Source organism: Cyclopterus lumpus, chromosome 7 (genome assembly GCF_009769545.1).
Source record: "Cyclopterus lumpus isolate fCycLum1 chromosome 7, fCycLum1.pri, whole genome shotgun sequence".
NCBI classification, from domain to species: Eukaryota; Metazoa; Chordata; class Actinopteri; order Perciformes; family Cyclopteridae; genus Cyclopterus; species Cyclopterus lumpus.
This window is the reverse complement of record NC_046972.1, coordinates 14192764-14212492: the sequence shown is the minus strand read 5'-3', so window position 1 is coordinate 14212492 and position 19729 is coordinate 14192764. Positions and strand designations below refer to the sequence as shown.

Sequence of the window (19729 nt, the reverse complement as noted above, 5' to 3'; positions counted from 1 at the left end):
AATCAATTTCCTTACACTGTAGTGACAAAGTTATGTGCAAGATAATTGATAACAGCCTGACCAGCACTGTGTAATTTCAGTTACCTGGAGTTGGTGTGCATTGGACACTGGTTTGTAGTTTGGATTCCTCTATTTCTAGTTGGAACTCCTCCAGGTCAGGGTCATCTGGAATAAAGCATTGTCCAGGTTAGTTTGTGTCGGGTTTTATGACAGCGTAGTCTGCATATGGACATATACACAGCACACAGTTAATTTGTGTGTGGTACTGGCGTCATGGGGTTGGTGCACTAAAGGAGGTGATTCAACATTCTTTTGCAATGAAATTAACAAGAATATTTGTAGAAAATAATGGGCACTTGACATGACTGTTTTTATAACAATTTTAGGCAAATACATTTTAATCGGTGATGCGTCATGGTTTAATCTTTTGTTATTGTATCTTTTGATACACCACGCACTTCTTGATTTTGGGTATGATGGTTTTAATTTCAACTTAATTTCGGTCTATATTTAATTCCCTACTACTCAAGTGTAAGTGTGTGTCAGCTGCCATTTAGCTGTGGTTTCAGCGAGGCACTGACATGTTTCAAGTGGGCTTGTGTCAATACTTTGGCAATGAGCCCACACATATGGCCTCAGATTCCTGTCTATAATTTTACCCCTCTGTCCCGCGTGCGCGCCATGTGTGGTGTACTGTGCATGTGCTCACACAGACGTTGTAAGGGAGTGCTTTCTCACAGTGCGTGTCAGCGTGGATAGGGTACATAGCCACGGTCCTCCTGTGTATGTCCTCGTCAGGGTTGCCCTGCTCCGTGTCCCATTGACCAGTTGGCTTGTAGCTATCACAGGAACCATACACGCAGCACTGGTAGGCATAAGGCATCTCTATTACCCTGTAACCAACAGATGAAACAGTATTGACAATTGACCAAGAAAAACAATGCCACAGCAGATGGTTTAACAAGTGCACAAAGAAAGGTGCACATATTCATTTGAATGTGAGCGTGAGCATTACTCGCTTAACCATTACATGCAATCTGCCATGCTTTAAAGCATCCCCAAGTGATTATGAATCTGTTGAGTACATAGAAAAAATATAGCAAAATAACCCATAATCTATAGGGAAATGTTTCTGAGGTCTGGATGGTTGTACGCAAATATTTACTGTTCATATACAGTGTGTTTGTAATGGCTCTCCCAGGAGTACTGTTTTGGATGATGATTGACAGTAATGACATTGCCACTTGATCACCTGCCATCTCCTATATCTTTGAAACTCTTTATTTATTTTCACTGCACCTTTCCAGGCCTTCAGGGATCTTAGTAACAAGAATTAACTTGCTGCTTCCTCATTGTGGAAGTTTAGTTCAGGAATGGCTTGCAGGGATGCAGTGTAATTAGTGCATTGTCAACCATGCATGGCTGCTTTTGTATATTGAAGAACATTTTGAGAGGAAGGATAATTGAAGGGATGGGAAGTGATAAATTGTTCTTTACAGCCACAGGTTACACACCTGGGTAAGTAGTCATCTTACGTAAGTTTATGATGAGAAACAAAAATATAAAGAAGCATTAGGGGTGTGTGTGTGTTTTTACCTCATACGGGGGAAGTAATCAGGACTGAAGGCCTCATATAGTTCCGTGTTCCCCCTCAGCTTGAGATGGGTGAGACCCCCTAAACCTGCAACAGGCACTGAGCTGAGACGATTCTCCGTCAGGTCCCTGAGATAAATATGGAATAGAAATTAAGAAGGAAACAGAAGAGGGTGGGTGTCAGGTCAGGCCAAGTCAGTCTTTACAAAATGTGTTATCATTTCACATATTGCCGAGGGTCATCCTTGTCTAATAGATATTTTAAACTGTTCAGACAAGGCTCTATCAGATTCCCTCTAGATAACACTTTGCTTGTTTAGCTACGCATACTTCACACAATGAAGAAGTTTGTATTGGCATGACCTGAGATGAATCTCCACAGAATCTCCACAGAAGGGGCCATGAGATTCAAACAATAATTGCATATCAGTGTTCTCTTTCGACTCAGCCAAAGACAACTTGCTTTCTGCAGCACACACAGTCAAGTATGGGGTGTTTGTTTAAGGCGAAGGCTCTGACTCACATCTTCACTTTAATCAAAGATGCACTCATTTGGCATGCTTTCTAGGGGATGAGAGTGACACTTCAGAAGGACCAGATGAAAGAGTCTGAGAAGAGTCTTAGTGATTGAAATGTATATTATGTGTTTACTCACAGTTTGATCAAAGAGTGAAGTGAAGCAAAGGCATCCAGGTGGATCCATTCGATCATATTACAGCTCAGATCACTGAAACAAGTCAAAGTAAAGTTAAGGAACAGAAAGGAATTTTATTTACACTATGAATATATTATCTCCATCACCACTAGATGTCAGTAGTAAGTCATAAGTCGCCATAGTTTGACCCCGTTGCTTCTGAACCTTTTTGGCTTTGGACCCCTTGAAATGAACCAATGTCTACTTAAAACATCTCATCCTATGAGTGATACTAGTGATTTTCCTTCCACTGATTTGTTTAGGTAAAACGATCATGTAATTAACAAGGAAAAAAGCTTCCAGGAAAATTTGGTGGTGAAGAATTATATGTTTCGTTTTTCATCTTTCCTTTCCTGTTAATCATCTGTTGAAGCTTCAGATATCTTGGGACCCCTTTGGTGGGGTCCTGATTCCAAGGTTGGCAACCACTGATCTAGACAATGTATTTGAACAGTATTGACGAAGGTTGACTTACAGTGCTCTGAGAGAAGTGAGCTGCTGGAAGGTGCTTGACTCTATCCTCTTGATTAGGTTATGCTGAAGCCCTCTGTTAGGAAAGAATACACAGGTGGTGACCATGGGAATAATGGAAACAATGCAGGTAAACAGTTGTTGATTCCTGCATAGTGTGTACAATTGTGTTGGGTGTTGAACTCACATCTCTTGCAGTGCAGAGCAGTGGTAAAAACTGGGCAGATCTTCAATCTGGTTGTAGGACAGCTCCCTACAACAATTCACAAAGCACATATAAACACAGTGACCAGCTGTGGATTTATACCGTGGGAAATTATGGGGGTGACAGGATTATTTGAGTTAACAGTCGGCTCTGTGAGCAAGGCAGTATAGCAGGACAGTAATGTTTTGGGTGGTGTGTGTGTGGGGGGGGGGGAGGGGGATTTCATAGCACAGTGACTGTACAAATGATTGCTTGGTGGCACAACTCTCCACAGTTGGGTTTTGTGTATCAGTTTTTATACCTCTCACGCCCCTCCCTCCCATTTGTGTGTGTACTCACAGCACTCTGAGTCGAGGCAGCTGCTCACACAGATCCAGAGGGAGAGCTGAGAGACCGGCCCGAGTCAGCGTCCTGTAGAGAAAAGGAGAATCCTCTGATCATTGTTGAAGTGCAAGCAAGCGAAAGGCTTCCCCAGTTCTGAGTCTAACTTGGTCAGACAGAAAGCTGTGTAGGTTCGCCAAACCTGTCACTGGCTTGCATAACTAGCTTACCCCTCCTGTTTCTGAGTGTCCTGTACCGTCCCTTTCTCCTAGAATCCTAAAACGCACATATTCTTTCTGCTTATCCTTATCGCTCTCCTCTCTTTTTCTCTCATGTATTTGGACTCTTAGGATTGTATCTCTGTCTTCTCAAATTATTTGCTTTTGTATGTGATGAATCCCCACAAGATGAAATAATTCCACACGTGTGATTGTGGGGATAAAGGAGACACTTACAAAATTTCCAGGCTGGTGGTTCCTTTCAAATCAGGAAACTCTTGAATCTGGGTTGCCCCATTAAGAGAACTGCAGCAACAAGGAAAAAAGTGTCAGAAAAATAATCTCTCTCTCTCTCACTAACTTACTCACACACGCACACACACACCGACACACACACACACACACCGACACACACACACACACACACACACACACACACACACACACACACACGTACACACACACACACAGACTTTGTCTAACAGCTCATTTTAGCCATCAAACCTTTCCTCCAACATCAACACAGGGTGATTGGCTTTCTCAAAAGACATCATAAGTCACACCATTCAACATGTTCTTACAACACACTCGCTCTTACCACATCAGCACGGCAATACACTAACACAACATCATTCAGTAGGCCATTACACATGTTCATTCAACTCTCACTGCTAGGGACAGAGGATGATTTAAACAGTGATTGGGCTAACTCACTGGAATGGTTTCTACTGACCGCATACTCACAGTGTGTGCAACTTAGGTAAGAACTGGAAAGCAGACTTCCCCACAAACTGGATGGGGTTTTCATAGAAATGACTGCAGGAAAGAAAGAAAGGGAAAATTACTTATGACATATTTGGATTCATTTGTGTTTAGAAATGTTTATTTAATACAATATGTGCACATTGTAGCATTAAGCATTAAGCTCACATGGTTTGGAGCTGAGAGTTTCCCACAAAGGCCCTCTCAGGGATGGCTTTGATATTGTTGTTATGGAAGCCCCTGCAAATATAAAAACATAGTTAGTCAGAGAGATTATCAATATGTTTCTGATTTGTGAATGTGTGTGAGTTTAGAAGACCGAGAGGCAAGCCGTATGTCCTCATGTTGCACCTGCCAGTGCACAGCTGAAAAACATTTTTGGATAAATGAGATGTAAACACGCACACATATACTGTATCTGTGTCACATATGCAGTGTGGAACATCTGCTGAAGCTGAGGGAAAACATGGTTTGTGTGTGTGTGTGCAGGCGTTTGAGTGCGTGGGTGTGTAGCCAGCACCTGCTTAGGGTGAGAGAGATTGTATCCGAGTGCCACATTAAAATCACATAACGGGATTACTTGGGATAACGCAACCATGATAGTCATGTCAGGCAGGTGTGTGTGTGTGTGTTTGTGTCTTCCTATGTACTCACAGTTCCTGAAGCTTACTCAGTGTCCTGATGGCCACAGGGAACTCCTGCAGATCATTGTAGTTTAAATCCCTGAGAGAGAGAGACAATAAGATAAACAATGGTGATTGAAAAAGTCCCAGGCATGATGGAGGTTTTATTTCTCTGCAATCCTAATTTAACCATATTTGATATTCTGTATTTCCGTGTGTGAGAAAGTCTGCCTGATTGCATATGTATGCGCAGCCATTTCCTCTCCACTCTGAGCGGCTGACAGCTGTAGAGTGTGAGGTTTGGATTTGACCTTTGACCTTTGCTGCTCTGACCTGACTATTTAGGTCTGTCACTGATTAGTTACCAAGGAAATGCTGTATCAAAACAATCATTGCTACAATTTAGTTGACACAGCTCATACGCAGGTGGTATTTTTGTCTGTACTTGAGTATGTACTGTAGATATGCTTGTGAACATGGGGAAAGTGTACATGTTTGTGGATATAAAGGATACTGCGAAATGTCTATCTGTCTGGGTTTGCTATGTCTTGTTTGCATATGCAGTTCTGTTTTCCAGCAGTCCCCTGGACGGCTCCTCGTAGTAATGATTTTATAATACACACAAGGGTTGGGGAGGGTTGTGGTCATGCAGATGGTCTCTCGTATTTCTCATAAGCGAAGCCGCTGTGAGAGATTAACCCCTCATACCAGTGCAAACCCCACGTCAATGACACCTGTCATCTTATCCCGCTGAATCATCGGTCTCTGCTCGCGGCTGACGGCTCAAACACTTTAACACACACTATTCTGGTCCAGAGAGCTCCATCCCTCTTTTTCTCATTCTTTAGTTTCCCTTCATCCCCTTAAGCATGGCTTCGCTGACTTACACCCTGGTCCCTCACATTTCATAATGGCTTTTAAGTTGAGTGTTAAGCTGGACATGCGCTTTTGAGTGCACAGGCAGAAGTACTTGCTTATCTGCACACACACGCACACACACACACACACACACACACACACACACACACACACACACACTCACACACGCATGTGCCCACACACATGCCCATAAAAAGGAACGCATGATTTTTTTTTACATTTCAACAGGTTGTTAAGCAGCATGCCAGAAACGGTTTTCATCAGACCACCGTGAATGTTGCAGGAGACACAGTTGCACTGTGTGAATTTCTCTCGCTTTCTTTCTCTACCTCTGTCATAAGGCTGTTAGTTTCCTGTGGTTTTCATATTAGTGTGTGGTTTCAATCCAATTATCAAAGCTACGGCACACACTCTCAAACAACTGTAGCCAGGCGGAGCCATATTTGACCACAACGATTAGCAATTACTTTTACAAAACATAGAGGTGTTGATGTTACGTCAAGATAATCAGAGAAACGTTTCATCTTCATATTCATATTCCTGTCGTTCATTTGTTGGTTATGGTTTTGAGAAAATACGTGTTGAAATTACCAGGACATTCATCATTATCATTATTATTACATTAGATTTATAAAAACACATTCATTTCAGGAGTTTGTGTGTGTGTGTGTGTGTGTGTGTGTGTGTGTGTGTGTGCGTGCGTGCGTGCGTGCAAGATAGTGAAAATGTCTTGAGTTGAACTTGCAATAGAAACTTCTATCTAAAAAGCATGTGCACATGCACGTGTGCGTCTGTCTGTGATTGAGTGTGTGATACTCACAGTGTCTCCAGACTGTGCAAACCTTCAAAACATCTCGCACCCATGCTCTGGATGTGGTTGTTATGGAGATGCCTGGGAAAAGGCCACAAATATTTTTAAACAAATCAGAAATTAAGGTCTCTAAAATGTTTCCACACTGCAATCACCACCACCCTGTTCTATGTCAACGGAATGCATGTTTTCTCTGGTAAGTTGAGAAACCCAGACTCAGGAGAGTTTTAACTACACAAATCAAGATGTCACTTACAGAACGACAAGGGCGGAGAGGTTGGTGAATGCATAATCTGGGATGTGTGTGATCTGGTTGAGGGCCAGTGTCATGGCCTGCAGGGAGGGCAGAGAGTCCAGAGCCGTCCCCGGGATCTCTGTGAGGGAGTTGTCGTCCAACCACAGGTGTCTTAGGGAGCGAACCCCCCTAAAGGCCCCAGCAGGAACCTCAGACAACAGGTTAGCATCAAGACGCCTGCAGGGTGAGAGGAACTGAGCTCAGCGAGATAATCACCAAGTTTAAGTACAGTATGTTTGCTTATCTGCAACCGTGCTTGTGCGTGCATTAGTGGCTGTATGTCGTGGCAATTAAACACTTTGGCTTACAGGAAGGCTTTTATGAGAATTATACATCTTTTATTCTCCGTCTTTCATCTTTGCTGCAGGGTCTTAGAAGCTTCTCATTATGATTTATTCCCATGCTAAATAAGCCATGTCTAGCTTCACCAGTATAGACATGTATGAAATGCAAGATGAGAAAAACACAAAACGTGTAGGAACAGTTATGACGGAACGGTTTTATTCTACCTCATCCTAATTATCTTGTGTGAGCAGACTTCCCTCAATGCCTGGAAAAGGGCAAAGGCGGAAAGATGGAAAGAGGAACAGTTTAAGACGCATCTTCAGCTGTTCCTCCCTCATTCATTCTTTCCACTGGAGTCCCGCTGTCGCCATCAGTCTTTGACGTTTCCACCACTCGTACACAAACACAACACCGGACACACACACAAATGCTCCCACACATGTGCTTTTATCTCTTTAAACCTAACAAACCTATGTCCCCTCTTTCACTCTGTTTCCTCAATCCACGGGCAATGACTGTGGACTGTGACACACAACCCCCACGTAAATGCACACATGCATACACACTGTCCATAGTGATGAATGATCCCCTCTGGGCAGAGTTGACAAGCTGAGACCACTTCCTCTCGCTATTCTTCTTTCTTTGGCCCTTCACACTCATTCATTAATCTCCTTTTCCTCCCTCCGGCGCCTCTTACACTCACATTTTGTTTCCTACATCTTCATTTGATGCACTCCCAGCCGCTGCAAACCCCTTTGCGTCTCATTCCTTAACTCTTGTTCGTCTTCCAAACATCCTCCCGTATAAATGTTCTGCTGTGGTTCTTTGATTGTGGTGCTCCAGCTCCGCCTTCCTCAGCCTCCTCACCCCTCGGAGGCTTTACCAAACAAATAGCATCATCAAAGTGAAATCTGAACTCTCCCCAGGGACATTTTCCATCAGGAGCGACAACTGTATACACTGGCAATATGCTCACACACAGGCATACAGGGAAACACCCTCCAGCATGCAAATGCACATGAATGTGTGCATGCGCACACACACAAGACATTTTCATCTTGTCTACTTCCTGAGCACACATTTTCTTCGGCGCTAAACATCATCCTTGTGCATCCTGTGCACTCCAACTGTAGACATTGGTTGTCCCCGACCCAAATCGCAGGATGAAAGCTACGGAAGACCCTTCAACTTTCTGTTTTGTTCTCCAGGGCAAAATAATAATTGCTCCTCTGGGTGGACCTGCCAGGTCTCCAGAAGGTCCAGACAAAACCAGGAATGTTTCACAGAAGCCAATAAAGCGGCAACTATTTCCTGTCCATCACATCAAAGTCTGAGGTATGATTACATGAGAGAGAAATGGAAACAAAAGAGAAAGTTCTTTTAAATGATCCAGGAGATCTGTGGACATGCCTCCCAGTTCAATTCTCCAGATGGCACTTGAAGGAGCATGTTTCACTACCATCGAGTCACATCTATAAAAACAGGAATATTTTTGATTTATGTGGCTTGTGGAACTCATCCGGGGTGATTACGCTGCTTAACCTGTGGGTCTCAAAACACTGTCTTGTCTCCAGCACTCAACATTTTGTGTTGTAATTGCACGTTCCAAACAGTGAGACACATTTCTTGAGTTTGATGCTGACAGAAGAATATGTGTCTGAGAATAAGAGCATGATTCTTTTCGAGATGAAAGCCTCCTTTATACAATCATACAAATTTAGAACCCATTTTCAGTCTCTCTTTCTTTTCACCTGGTGTGTTTTATGTCAGTGAGAGGCGCCAACAAGCTTCACTCTCCAAAGCCTTTCCAGTAATCTTTCTCCACTAGGCTTATCATTACTGTAATGACAAGGTGCGTCTCTATAACCTGGCTCTGTGTGTGTCTGTAGTGCGTGCACGCGCATGTGTGTTTGTTTGTTTGTTTTTCATTACTTGAGAGCATCCCTATGTGAAGAAATTGAGAGACCACACACACACACACACACACACACTCACACACACACACACGCATACATGCTTGTGCACAAACATACACATGGAATAAAAACAGACATAATCCTAAAATGTAACATTCACACAGAGACAGCCTTGGCCATAGTGGTTGCCTGTCATGACATTTTAGTTGACGATTAATTCTCATAAAAATAATTGCTATTAGCGGTTAATTTAAGTATTTTTCTGTTAATTTTATGCTACACAGCGGTGCTGTTGTGTTTGTCTTTGCAATCAGACCTAAATCCATGTTGTTAATTTCAAATAGTGTCAATTAATCTCCAAACAAATAACCAAAATAATGTTTTTCTTGCTCTGCTGCACAGATTTATTTTAACTAGCTTGTTCTTAAACTGCACGTAAGAAAAACGTGTTTCTAGACAGTTGATTAACGTAGCTTTCTTGAATTTTGAGGAGCTGCCACATTTATTCATCTTTTAACTGAAAGCTACATGGTTCATTTACTACTACAGAACTTAATTGTTGATCCACACTACTCTCATTACATTTCCATCGAAATATGTTTATGTGAGTTGTCTAATTACAAAAGCTGGATGGAAGCGACATCTCCAGAATACCTGCACTGCTGAACCCTGTAGGGGAGACTCCGTGAGTTGAATCAAGAGAAAAGCCCATCAGCTCTTTGGTTCAGTGTTTCTTTTACTGACATTGGAAGCTCAGTTAGACTCTTTATTCACTTTATTACCAAGCTTTCTATTTGCTGCCACATTTGTAACATTGGCCCTAAATTCTCTAATGCTGGAATCTAACGGTTATACAAATTGATCACGGTCAGTTCGAATAGTCAGGCAATTATGTCATAATTGCAACAGGCATGTGTGTGTGCAGGCGTGGTGACTGTGTTGATGGAGAGCAGGCCTGCCTAATACCAGACAGAGAAACGTTGTAGGTGGTAGTTTCATGTGCACGTCCCTTCAATTGTGCAACTTCAGCTATTTGAACGTGTGTCTGTGTGACGAAGGACATGGCTTTATGGGTATTTACAAATAATTATTTATTTGGAAAGCAGGGATATCAAGTATGTGTGCGGTACAAAGTTGGGAGAGATGGGTCGGAGTGAGGAATTACAGATGAGGTGGTCCACATGCATCTGCCCAAACACACACACACACACACACGCACGCACACACACACACACACATACGTACACTGACCCCACAGATGAGACAATTATGCCACCAAACACTCTCATTAGCCAGGGGGATATCGGTGTGGGTGGTGGGAGAAGAACGGAGGAGAGGAGCGGACGAGGAAGAGAGGGGGAATTGATGGAAAATGGGGTTGTTTCACAGCTCATTGGAGATGCTCTCCCTGGCCTGCAGTGTCTGCTGTTTCCCTCATGGCTTCCAGATGCTACCATGAACTACACTGACACAGTCGGGCTGCGACTCCTACTGTCAGGCAGTACAGTGCAGAGCTATTGGGGTACGGTCTGTAATGTGTTAGCGGTACTCTATACCTGCACTGCGATCAGAACTGAGTTGTGTGGGTGGGTGGCCACGGGATGTTTCATTCCCTGCTAGATGAGGTAAAGTCACATAATTAGTGTGTGTGTGTGTGTGTGTGTGTGTGTGTGTGGGTGTGTAAGAGAGAGAGACTCACAGAGATAGTAGGTTGGGTAGGTCCCATGGAGCATCATCAGGAAGTCTCTCCAATTGGTTGTTTTGTATCATCCTGAAAAACACACACCGATTATTCAGTTGTAGGCATAATAGCTCTATAAGTGATAGAGTGTGTTTGAGGGCACATCAAGCAGAACAAATAATTCCATCACAAGGGAAATCTGACACAAAAAGGAAAGGGCCGGTGAAAGCTTGAGGAGAAGGAGAGAATGAAGGGTAGAAGAAAAGAGAAAAACAGAGAAGCTCCTTGGGTGGGCTGCTGATGTCATTCTCGGAAGAATGGAGCAAAACGTGAGGAGGAAGTGGCGTGCAAACAATATCCCTCTCTCTTTCCTCTCCCTCCCTTGCTTATTCTTTCTTTTGCCCCCTTATTCTTTAAAGTTTTTATCGTGACCATGTAGTCTGACATTAGCTCACAAATAGCTCCAGTGTGTCACTCTCTTTATTGTGGCATCATGGTGCCTCTTTGTGAGTCTATGAGGCCTTGTGTCACAACAGTTAAACATCTCAGTTTGCAGTGAAGTTATTATAATAATCTTCTAGTGTAGTGTATTTCACAATAGTCTTCTGTACAATCAATGATTCAGTGTAGATAAAATGCTGCTCGGGATCGAGGGAATGTTTCCACTGAGACGATGATGCCATGATAAATATACATCAAATTGAGCCTTTTCCTGTTTCAAAGAAATTCCCGAGAGGAAGCTTTTACTCCACTTGGTTCATGACCTTGTGTGTGTGTGTGTGTGTGTGTGTGAGTTAGCAGGAAGTCAGCTTGCGGTTACCCTACACAAGGTCAGCAGTCCATTTGTGACACAGCCTTTAACTCATATATTGAGGTCCGAGGTCAAAGAGACCGTACAAAGTGTGCTAGGATGTTATAGTGCGAAGCATATATTTCAGACATGTACGAGTCCAGGACATGTATGTCCTTCTGCAGTAATGACATAATAGCTAAGGATTTATGACATGGTTCACTCGTTCTGTCTTGATCAGTTTCACAACACAAGGTGAAAGCAGATCAACTTGTGTGACTGGTAATCCCCCAGATGCCTCAAATTACAAACTGCAATTCTCTAGCTAAATTTATATTCTGTGGCAGAGCTTCTCAAACCTTTCTCAGCGTGGGTCTAAGAGGACTTGTGTTTCCAAGGATCATGAAAACCTCCTTAATATCCTTGTCTCTCACCCAGTAGAAATATGGCAGTAACTCATAAGATGCAGGGGTCAGAAAATGCCTTGGTTTTTATTGCTTTGTATTTCTTTCGGGGTTTAATATGTCCCTGCAGCGCCAACAGTTGGTGGCCATGGATCAGGATAAGGCTACGAACACACTATCAGAAATGGGGTGTTGAGAGAATAGCTTTGAATGGTATTTTAAAGTGAGGTTTTTTGTCATTTGCTGTAATCTAGGTGGGTGGTGTGACTGGGAGGTCCCTGTATTACACCTGTGTGTGTGTGTGTGTGTGTTTGTGTGTGTGTGTGTGTGCGTGTATATAGGTGTGTGTAGGTGTGTGCATGTGTGTGCAAATGAAACAGGGCTTGTTTGGGAATGAAGGAACCAGCCCATAAAATGTAACTACAGCTAATGATGCGTGGCCTGTGTGTTTTATTCAAGGTAGGAGCACAACTCTATCACCCCATAATGCTAGAGTGGAATAACCCTCCTGGGATGTGGACCGAACCACCAGGGAGCGATAGGGTGGGAGGGTGGATAAGGTTACTCACAGAACTTTGAGGTTGTGGAGACCCTGGAGAGCGTGGCCTGAGATATACCTCAGCTGATTCCCTGAGATACGCCTAGGAGAGAAACACACAGATCAAAAAAGGGGAAACAAATGATACAAGGGAAAAGGGAAATGTAAGCACATACACGAAAAAATGTACAAGTCTCATAAGAGAAGTTTTGCCTTTTGCTTTATTCTAGGTTTTTGGATTGAGCTGTATGACTTCATCCTTCAGTTCCTGCTTTGGGGTTACTGCCGGGGCAGTATGCAAATAACAATATTCGATCCCCTTTCAATGTGGTTGCTATTGGCCCAAAGCACACCCTGAAACCTTAACCAATCCTGGGAGTTCTGATGAGTGAATAAAGACAGAACTGAATGAGACAGAGACTGGGTCAACCAGTGCATCCTGACAGTACATTTGCTTGTGCGCATGCAAGTGTATGTGTGTGTGTGTGTGTGTGTGTGTGTGTGTGTGAGCAAATATGTGTGTGCAGTGTGGATGAGTGTGCTATTTTCAATGTCCTTGAGGTAAATTGGGCCCGTTCTGAGGGGCCTTGAGGACAGCGAGGGAGAGAAACCACACACATTCACATAAGCAATCCAATCAGTTTGTTTATCAAACACAGCACCTAATGGTCATTTGTGAGTGTGTATAAGATGTCCAAATAAATAACATTCAGTCCAACAGAGTGACTTTCAAGGTCATGAGCTGGAAGCTCAGTTTAAACACATTTTTGGTCTTCACAGCTCGAGACCACCCACTTTTATTAAATACACACACACAAGTTAAAAGTCACTCATTGGCATTCTCCTGCTCACATCGTTGCTCTACAGGTGACATTTGCCTCACATTTCAATCTCATGCAGACTGCCTCTGGCTGAGTTGGTCCATCAGTGCCAGAATATTGAAATATTGATATAGCACTTTGCCTGCCTTTCCAAGCCACTATCATCCAGATGGTAATGGACAAGAGCTCCCAGCAAACTCCCACTGACATCTGATATTCATGTCAACATGTCTCAGTCTTATTACTGTGCGGTGGCAAACCACACAACCCCTCCCGCGCCTGCCAAATCTCACACTCAGCCCAGTTTAGAACTCGAGTTGAGCTTGCATTTTTCAACACAAGCACACACACACGCTCATACTCGTAGCTGCATACCCACATTGGCATACTACAATACAAAATGGACTGATCCTAATCCAAGCTATTGTGGTGCCATTTAGTCATGCCTGTCAAACCACAGTCAAAACTCATTCAAACAGACTTTGACTACGTCACATGAGGTCTTATTACAGATTTCAGACATGGAAGACACGGATGACAGAGTTGGTCTGCAGTGACTGCTGCTCTTTGACCTTACAAATTATAATATTCCTTCTTATTTCAAGATAAAGGAGTTAAAATTGCACAAAGATCACTAAGCACACATAAAGAAACATGTATACTGCCCATTTGTTGTCCCTCAAGGGACGATAGGTCTGCTACTTCAATGCCATTTCAGTTTCCTCTATTGCAGAAGCTGGTCACCGGGGACCATTTTGATAGCTATTTTTCCACAGGTAACTGTTTAATAGACATTTCTGAGGTCCTGACACCAGTAAAATAGATCTAAGCCCATTTCTGCAAGACCCCTAAGTACCTTCTTTTGGTTCCTGTTCAAATGCAATGATTAGATACAGACGCATTGGACAAAACAAAGATATAGGTAGCACCAAAGAAAAATAAATGTCTTCAGTGTGGGGGGGTGAGCAGGGCCAGTAATTTAGAGTTTTAGAAAACAAACATTGTAGTTAAGGCCATGGTATGATGTGCATACTATTACTACTGCCAACCAGCCTTTCTCTATTAGCCGCACCATTGGAGCCAAAACAGCATTAGAGCAGAATCATGCTTTTTTTTTGCCGACTTCATTTGTCAAATGGATAATTATGTCGAAAGTGAAGATGGATATTTAAAAAGGAAAGCAATGTTCAGACGTTCTTGATAGACATCAACAGAACACCGTCAGTTGCCATTGACCAACTGTTTCCATGATATCAGTGTGCGAGCGTATTTATGTGTGTGTAAATGATCGAACGTATGAGTAAATGTTCCGCACTTAGCCTCCTAGTCATTCCACATCAATCTCATTGTAATGAAAGGCGCCTTGCTCTTGTCAAACCGTGGCTCCAACAGTTTTTTCTTAATTTGATTTGGGGATGGTTGGAATTTTTTTCTTGGCCCGTGGAGTGGGTTGATCAAAATTCCACCTCAGCACAATTCAGCTCAATTGATGTGATTCATAGATAAAATAACAGAGGCTAGTGTGTAGTTCAAACGTATGGGAGAGAAGTGGGAGGGGTGGTAGCAAAGGTGAGACAACCTTGCTATCAGAGCAGATCTGTGAGGGCATCACTGAAGCATACCAACTGCTGATTATCCCATGTATCACCATGTTCTATTGCCTTAAAATAATAAACAATAAAGACAGAATAAAGACCTAGAGAGCAGAGACAGCATCATATGTTGGGATACTATCTCAGGTAGTGATCGGACACCTTAACGGTAGCATGGCCAGGATGGCAGATCGGAGTTGATGAAAGAAGAAGGATAAAACAGGTTTTATGGTCAGAGAGAGGGTGGCCTGGTGTGTGCGGGTGTGTCTGTCAGTATATTTAAATGTATGACCTTTTTCACCCTTGGTCCATCAATAGAAATGTTATCCCTACTTCTGTTCGGAGGTCCAGCCTGAGGGTCAACCACTTAACCTGGCGTTAACCTCTGAAATTACTGGAGTAAAATATAGACATGTGGAAAACTGTGTGTGTGTGCGCGTGTGTGTGTGTGTGTGTGTGTGTGTGTGCGTGTGTGTGTGCGCGTGTGTGTGTGTGTGTGTGTGTGTGTGTATGAGCTAGAGAAAGAACAAGACAAGCAGACAAAACCCAATGTTGGCAGCATTAAAAAGAAAAAGATGTATTTACCCAATTAGTCCCAGCAGTGTGTTGCACCTGGAGTATCAGTATCAGCAAATATTGTAAACCCTTAACCCTCACCTACATTATACTCCCAACAATCTTATCACCAAGAAGAAGTCAAGAAGGGCAGTGTCGGCCACCATTTGCCACTTTTCTCCTCAAAGATTTAGAATTTAGTTGATAGATTTGGAATTTTATGTTGTTGGTCGGACAGCACATTCCAGAGTTTTAGTTTTGAGCTGATAGCAGGAGCTAGAACCATATTCCACGCACTTTCACTTTAACTGGTAATATTGTGTGGGTATTGAGGGTTTCTAAAAACTCCAGATTGTTTTTCCCATCAGGACACTTTGAATGGGCTGATTTCACCTCTGTATTTAGGAGGTGAGTGATGATTCAGGTAATGATAAGATGAGCATGAGAGTCTTGATCCAAACGGCTGATTATGACGGGATTCAAAGGATGAAGGCACAGGGACATGGGATCTTTAAGGTACAAACAGCATGGACTTTGATACTGATGATAGGTGGAGAGGATGATCCTCTTCGAAAGCAGTTTTTAGTAAGGGGTTTTAGGGTGATGATTTCCCTTAAAACACCTGCTGTCAGTTCCAAGTTGCAATTAGATAAGAAATAGATAGTGCATCTTTGATATTAGAGGAGAACATTGAATACAGGGGAAGTCTGATATGTCATTGGATGAGTAACCAGTCTTAGACTCTGTACCTGATTGCCTGCGATGCTGCCCTCTCATTAATCCATAGACATGCAGTCTGCCTCTGAGTCGCCTCTCTTCATGCTCTTCATGTTCACTGACGGTTGCGTGCAGGTTTGTGTGTTTTGAATTAAGAATAGATTCACTGATCAAAGCGCTAACTGGAGGCTTAATGAGAGGTGTCTGTGGTTAATAAATGGGAGGTGCATTGATATAGATAACAAGGAGTGTAATTACCCCTCCTGGAGCAAAGGGAGGTTTGCTGCTTTGTGAATTAGTTTAATCTCCACATTTGAGGTTCAAAGAATTTTGATTCTGTAGAGGTGAGAGCTGAGCGAGGAGATAAGAGGCAGCATGATATATTTTACGTACACGGTGTGTCCTTCCTCCTCCTCCCCATCGTGTAAAGCAGGATAAAAGCTGGACTTCTTGCCATAAGCAGATTTGTCTTGGATTGTAAGAATGTGACGAGAAAAAAAAGTTAAAAAACTATCAAAGGCAGTGTCTACAGCTTGCAATAGCCTGCAGAAAAATGGAGATGGGGGGCTGTAGAAATTAATTGGCAAGGAGGGAGATAAAGTGAGGGAGTGCAGACAGGAAAGTAGAGCCCAACATCAAACAATTTATCACTTCCAGTCACAACATGCCTGGCCCTTGCTTCTCCCTGTTCTACCAACAAGTGCCGTGGACACATCAAACGCTCTCGCTCTCGACACTGACTGTGTTTAGAGCGTTGGTTTGTTTTTCTAAGGGCTATAACTTGTTGTAATTATAATGTGTTAACCATAACCTGCTCTGCTCCATCTCCCTAAACCTAGACGCGAGTGGATGTCGGAAATGTGCTTCTCCCTGCCTTGGAACATCATCATCGTCTCAGCCTGTTTCCAGAAATGGTCAGCAGGCTACAAAAATGTGGCTTTAGGGAAGGAACATCCTCCTTGGAAGAGTTACAAAGCAACAGAACGTCTCCATAAAGCGTCAGAACACAAGAGCGATACAGAGGAAGCAAGATCAACGGGGCTGTAAAACACTGGGAGGATTGTCTCCGGACAATCACTGCAGATACCCACCCTCTTTTTCCCCAATGCAGGCACATCTCAGCATTGATGTTCAGCTTCACTCTGCACTATGTGGTTCTGATTATTAGGCCATCAGCAATATCTAACCTTCACCTTTTTTTTTACGACCGCAAAGGTTGAGATCAGCAAATCAATGCACAACAATAAATCAAGACTCTAGCTTCAAGGTGTTACAAAACCTCATTGCTTGGCTTCGCTCTACACTTCAGATCCGGATTGACTGCGACTCGGAGTCGACTGAATGGTTATTCAGCCGACTTTTTACTTTCATCATGATTAGCTCATGCGTCACAGAGTGCAGCTGCAGGAATTAACAAAGAAAACAGCGGTCTGTTCAAACACCACAAGCAGACACACACAAACGCTGCAGGCTTCAGAGGTAAAAGAATCAGGTGAAGGCTGACATGCACACGCATTCACACCCTCAGGCCATATCTGAGGGCAGCCTTTGTCAAACCGAGACTTAGCTGAGTTCTGCTGAGTGGTCAAATCCGATACCGGCCAAGTCGACCGAAGAAATGTTCAACAAGTTTTGTTGCGCCGTGTGTGCTTTCATCAGCCCTTTGAGCATGAAACCAATACCTCTACTTTGGGAAGTACTGACCAAACTGGGCCTGTAGCACAAAGTATAGAAGAAGTCAAGGAATATGTCACAGAGGCTTAGTCAAATTCTTAGTCTTGTTTTTATTTTAATTTTAACATTGTTTGATTTGTTACCAGCCAAGAAAAGTATATAAAATGGTGATCTGTTTTGGCATTTAATTAATTGAGTGTATCTGCAACAACATCAACACATTTCTAATGATATCCAACCATTCGTATACTGTATGCTATACAACAAGAACAACAAAACATTCTTATTTTCCGCAATTTTGCCCTGAAGTTCTCCTATAATGAGTTGTTTGTCTTGGTGGAGGCTTATGTCTATGTGTGTACTGATCCTGCTGAGCTGTCCAGCGGAAACAAAGTGGGGAGGAGGCTTGGACGCTGAGCATAGAACCTGCTTTCTAAACACTTTATATATATATTCACTGTCAGAGTGAATATTAGGTTATATTCGCCTCTCTCTTTTGTGCATCCATCCCACGATCTACTCATATATTGCTGCAGGCAGTTTCTTGGTAGGAGAGATCAGAGGCCGGCCAGAGTCATCAATCCCTATCACTAGGTCTGTGCGTATCAGCAGCTCAGGGAATGGCTCTTCCTTGTCATGTGTGAGTTGTGATGATGGAGTTGGATCAATTAAATGTGAGTTGAATGATTTTGTACTCACAGTTCTGATAACAGGTGCAGCCGGTGGAAGGCTCTGGGCTGAATCTCACTGATGTTGTTCATGCTGAGATCCCTAGAGAGATAAAAAAGGGAAACATGAGTATCAAAGTATCAATCAATGTGTACCTTATCAATGTTAAATGTAGGTGCTCTTGGCATGTAAAATTACAATTGATTAAAACGTGGTTTTCACATGGCGATCAATCATCAAGTCTGGGGAGTAGTATACAGAGAGGTTCAAAGGTTAGGTAGAGAGGTTTGAGGACGAAAGGGAGGGGAGGGAGATGTAGAAAATAAATTTTCCCCAATGATTCATTGTTGGAAAGCTGTAATTTCCTTCTCGTCCCAGTGACTCTTTCTCTTTTCCAGATGTCTCACTATACCTTCTCTCAGATCTGACCCCTCAGTCTCCCTCCATATATATCTATCTCTCTCTCTTCCTTTTTCCTCCTTAGGTTTCTCAGGAGACCACTTCCTTTTCCTTTTGTTCATGGCTGTAACATAGACACACTCCATTTCTCTGCCTCTCTGACACACACGCTGACGTGAGAGGGTGTGCTGAGGGGTGAGTGTTGACGCAGCTGCGTTGCGGTCAAAGAGGGAGAGGTGCAGGATGCTCCAATACATGCGTGCACACTCGCACGCGCACTACCTCAACACACACACATGTAACCTAATTTTTTACACTTGGGACGGTATAAGGACAACTTATGTGTCAGCCTCTGGTAGAAAACATACATAACCTTGTGGCCTCAGTCATGTAAGGTCATCTCTTTGATAAACACAATGAAAGCAAGGAGGTGCTACGTCACCCCTTCTTTGCTTTCACAGCCCTTGGGGTCTCGCAAGAGTCTTCAAGAGTGAGGCTTGTATGTGCGTGTGTCTGTGTGTGTGTGACACTAACCATTGCTCATAAAGCCAGACCACCGGGCTAGCAAGTGTAAACCGTGCTCTCAGAAGCCCTTTGCAGTTGGGAGTTTTGACACACTGGGTGTTTGTTTGTCAAGTCAGCCAAGCTGACGGGGGTGCTGGCTGAATCTATCCGCAGGCGTGATCTATATTCAGCGTCAGGGACGATGTGGAAAAATCACTGCATGGCAATATTTAAGAGTTGTGATGAGACAAATGCAGTACAGTTTGGTACCCCGTCAAGGATGAACTCCCATTGTCACTGGGGGTGAGGTGT

General features: G+C 43.1%; 1 protein-coding gene across 1 annotated transcript in view; it reads right to left on the bottom strand.

The window, feature by feature from the left end:
- The window catches only part of LOC117733433 (leucine-rich repeat-containing G-protein coupled receptor 6), a 34620-nt gene that overhangs the window by 2259 nt on the left and 12632 nt on the right, over window positions 1-19729 (bottom strand). The window contains exons 2-17 of the mRNA XM_034537073.1: window positions 18545-18616; window positions 12518-12589; window positions 10773-10844; window positions 6834-7049; window positions 6587-6658; window positions 4919-4987; window positions 4433-4504; window positions 4247-4318; window positions 3740-3808; window positions 3303-3374; window positions 2946-3011; window positions 2763-2834; window positions 2249-2320; window positions 1597-1722; window positions 739-893; window positions 85-165 (exon numbers count right to left, since the gene is read on the bottom strand). Of these exons, the coding sequence (XP_034392964.1) occupies window positions 85-165; window positions 739-893; window positions 1597-1722; window positions 2249-2320; window positions 2763-2834; window positions 2946-3011; window positions 3303-3374; window positions 3740-3808; window positions 4247-4318; window positions 4433-4504; window positions 4919-4987; window positions 6587-6658; window positions 6834-7049; window positions 10773-10844; window positions 12518-12589; window positions 18545-18616 (1430 nt within the window). The remainder of the gene's footprint in view (window positions 1-84; window positions 166-738; window positions 894-1596; window positions 1723-2248; window positions 2321-2762; window positions 2835-2945; window positions 3012-3302; window positions 3375-3739; window positions 3809-4246; window positions 4319-4432; window positions 4505-4918; window positions 4988-6586; window positions 6659-6833; window positions 7050-10772; window positions 10845-12517; window positions 12590-18544; window positions 18617-19729) is intronic.